This window comes from Juglans regia, chromosome 8 (genome assembly GCF_001411555.2).
Source record: "Juglans regia cultivar Chandler chromosome 8, Walnut 2.0, whole genome shotgun sequence".
Lineage (NCBI taxonomy): Eukaryota > Viridiplantae > Streptophyta > Magnoliopsida > Fagales > Juglandaceae > Juglans > Juglans regia.
Genome location: NC_049908.1, coordinates 9,820,646 through 9,824,700, shown reverse-complemented (window position 1 = coordinate 9,824,700; position 4,055 = coordinate 9,820,646). Strand labels below are relative to the sequence as shown.

The window sequence follows — 4,055 nt, the reverse complement described above, 5'->3', positions numbered from 1 at the left end:
CCCTCGAGCCCTTTTGCCCTACCAAAATGCAACCCTTTTTTACTTTGTAGCATTATAAGTCCACCTCACACGCACTATTTTATCTGTCAAAAGGCTTCCCTTGTTTTACTTTGTATAATTGCAAGGCTATAAAATTATTGCAATATTAGCTGAGAAAGAGAAAATAAAATATTCTTTCCTGGCCTGGACCATCATGCGTGTATACTATGCATACAAAGTCTTAAGTCTCCTAAAATCACGATACTTTTTCTTATAAAATATTATTTATTATATATCTAAGAGCACTAGAAAGAATTATAATATTGTAGTAGACCCATCTCTCTCTCTCTCTCTCTCTCTCTCTCTCTCTCTCTCTATATGTATACATTTTATTATATATAAGAGCACCACCTCGAAGTCTCGAACATGATCACCATACTTCCCCAAGTTCAAACTCAAATTCTTAGTAGTACTAGTCTTGCCGCTTTCTTTCTTTACAATCCCATATCAGCCTGCAGAAACAAAATATGGTGGTGCCTTCTCCGACCCCAACAAGAACCAAGAAAACAAAGGCAATAGGGATACCGACCATTGATCTTTCTCTGAATAGGTCAACGTTGTCGGAGCAACTCGTGAAAGCTTGCGAAGAATTCGGTTTCTTCAAATTGATTAACCATGGTGTTTCGAAGGAGATAATTGCAAAGTTGGAAGAGGAAGGGGCTGGTTTTTTTGCCAAAACCATCACTGAGAAGCAACGAGCTGCGCCAGCTAGTCCCTTTGGTTATGGGTGCAAAAACATTGGCCGCAATGGTGATATGGGTGAGCTGGAATACCTTCTCCTTCACACCTGTCCTCTCTCCATTTCCGAAAGATCCACAGCTATCTCCAATGACCCAACAAAGTTCTGGTAATTTATACCTATAATTCATTCATCCTTCTTCTTCTTCTCCTTTCTTAACTCTTTTGTGCTGTTATTATTTAAGTTTAACATGATTTACGTTACCTATTCACTACACCATCAATGGTGATTGTGAAAATATAAGGCGATATGGAAGAGGCCAGCAAGAGAACAAGGTTTCTGTTTTCTGTTTCATCTGTGTCCAGCAGGCTCGCCCGTTTCCTGCTAAGACTGTGGCGTGTTTGATTCATTTTCTTTAAATCGCTCAATGATCAATATATAAATAATGGCGGTAGCTGGAACATGTAAAATATAAAGGAACCTTGAGTACATGCCACATGGCCTGTAACGAAAGGTTTTTGACAATTAATTTAATCTGCAGACGAAATGGTGGTGAAGATCTTTTAAGTATTGCTTGGTGTCCTAGAAAAGAACATCTTTCCCATACAAGAAAACCAAATTGGGATTAATTAAACATGCAATTATATAACTTACATGAGTTGATTTAATATTGCATCTTCCTGTTAAATTCAGCAATTAATGGTATGCCATCGGCCTGTCATGATTTGTATCGATGTTTTGATTCCAAAGGTTTGGTATTAGGTAGACACTTAAAAGTAGTTGGAGTACTTGGGAATCGAGATCAAAAGGCTTTGAGCATATATAGAATTATAGGACGTAGACTTTTCTTTTCACTTATCTGGGGCCTACCGTTCTTCATGATAGAGCCATGCATGCATGATATATATATATATATATATATATATATATATATATATATATACCAATTTGCCAAAAAGCTGTTGGGATCCCAACAGATCAGCTGGCCGTTGACATATTGCAAATTAACTTGTAACCCCAACAGATCCCAGGATGCAATATGGCCTTCTGATCTAACTATTTGGTCTCAAATGCCAGCCACCATTTGTAAAATGCATGCATTTCAATTAGTAGTAGGGGCTAACCTATCTTGTTAGGACAAATTATCAGCCTGCGATCCCTCGATGCTTAATTTATGTCTCATTGATCTTATTCTAATAAGCAAGAACTCCTAGAATGATCTTGTCCTGGCCCAAGTCTGCACTAAGTTGAAAAGGGAAAGACGACATGCAGAATCTTGAGATCATTCGCAGTGCTTGAATTGGACCCATTTTAAACTTTCCAAAAACAAATTAAAGTCAGAATGAAACCAAAAAGTACTATAATATATACGATCAAATCAAGGAACAGACCATGATCGATCAGTTGAACAATCCACGTGGTCCAATCTGAATAATTTGAGCTAGATCGGTTGAAGCAACTCATGTGACTCTTTTTACCAAAACAAGAGTTTCATAGGTAATCATTATGAGATGACATTTTTTTTCTAGTCCTGCATTTAATACTCCTGGCTTTGATATCTGCAGTTGTGCTGTGAATAATTACGTGGGAGCAGTCAAAGACATAGCGTGTGAGATTCTTGATCTAGTGGCTGAGGGGCTGTGGGTCCAGGACAAGTGCGTCTTCAGTAGGCTCATCAGAGACGTCCAAAGTGACTCACTGCTCAGGATCAATCACTATCCTGGTGTGAACGACATCGATGATTGGGACCCATCTCCCAAACTTCATCAGTGCAAAAGCAATCGGATCGGATTTGGGGAACATTCTGACCCTCAGATCTTGACCATCCTGCGATCCAATGATGTGGGGGGCCTCCAAATAGCTCTGCAAGATGGATTGTGGATCCCAGTCCCTCCTGACCCCAATGAATTCTTTGTGTTCGTTGGAGATGCCTTACAGGTTGGTACTATATATATTAATATACATGATATAATTTGTACCTATATATGGATTATATATATATAGTCAAGTGCATCCATATAATATATTTGGTTTTTTCTTTCTTTTGCAAACACTTGTTTTAAATAATCCATATAATAGTAAAAGTAAGTTGTTTAAGAAGTTAGCTAATTGAGTGACCTTTAATCATATAGAAATTGGTAGGAACTAATTTATGGACGACTTTGAGTAGTAGATTATTATTTTTTACTTAGAACATGATTAAAACATAGGTCAAAGTAGTTTTATGTTAAATAAAAGTACTAAATAAATTGAAAAAGATTATTTTAAATTCTTGTCTAAACTTAAAAATTAACTTTCAATAGAAAAAAAAAATAGGCATATGAAGTGACATGATCCTTAGAGCATCAAGTATTGTAAAAAAATTCACACGCGCAACAATAACTTATACATCATGCAAGATCTACTTTATATGTCTATCTATCTCCAACTTTTTAATTAAGATTGATAGAAGTTTTAAAACGTCTTGATAGGTCTCTAAGTTTGGGAAAAAAAATAAAAAGATCTTGTTGATTGTAAGTTAACTAGTTTTTATATATGTTGGCATGAATGAATTAGGCTTTGACAAATGGGAGGCTTGTGAGCGTGAGACATAGAGCATTGTCAAACAACTCGATGAAGCCAAGAATGTCAATGATGTATTTTGGGGCTCCACCACTCAATGCATGGATCTCTCCTCTATCAGAGTTGGTGTCACCACAGAAACCAAATCTCTATAAGCCCTTCACTTGGGAGGAATACAAGAAAGCTGCATACTCTCTCCGATTGGGAGATACCCGTCTTGACCTCTTCAAGATTTGTACTCACCATGATGAAATAATTAACTCATTGATCAATTGATACACAATATTATTAATTAATGTACCATGCAATATGCATTGATCATATATATAGGACACATGAGAAATAGCTATAGCTAGCTATAGCTAGGAGGAGAAAAAAAATTATTTTTTGTTGTACATGATATATCTAGGTCTCGTTTGAATTAGTTGAAGATCATATTGATCCTATTGAATTTCCTGTCTATCTTTTAAGCTAAATGATCAACGATTTTGCATGTCATGGACGTTATTGATATATAATTACTGCTTGGAGAGAAACAATATCCAGTCATTTCACTTGAAAAGAAAATTTCTATTCTCAAATCGGTGTGTAACATTAGTAAAGTGCTTACATGATATAATTTGATTTGAAAGATAAATTTTAAAATATGAATCCTACAAATCAAATCTCAACATTTAAATAATAAGGTAGCGACTAAGAGCCTGATAACTTGATGACATATGACCCGGTTCTCCAAATGGAAAACTTGGATTCAAAAGCCCCCCACCCCTAATAA

General features: G+C 36.1%; 1 protein-coding gene across 1 annotated transcript; it reads left to right on the top strand.

Annotated features, from left to right (window-relative positions):
• The first annotated feature begins 405 nt into the window (after positions 1 to 405).
• On the top strand, positions 406 to 3,776 carry LOC108993679 (gibberellin 2-beta-dioxygenase 2-like). The gene is made up of 3 exons (XM_018968662.2): positions 406 to 886; positions 2,284 to 2,656; positions 3,275 to 3,776. The coding sequence occupies exons 1-3, from the start codon at positions 507 to 509 to the stop codon at positions 3,554 to 3,556; spliced, it is 1,035 nt and encodes a 344-aa protein (XP_018824207.1). The 5' UTR covers positions 406 to 506; the 3' UTR covers positions 3,557 to 3,776.
• Positions 3,777 to 4,055: the final 279 nt, after the last annotated feature.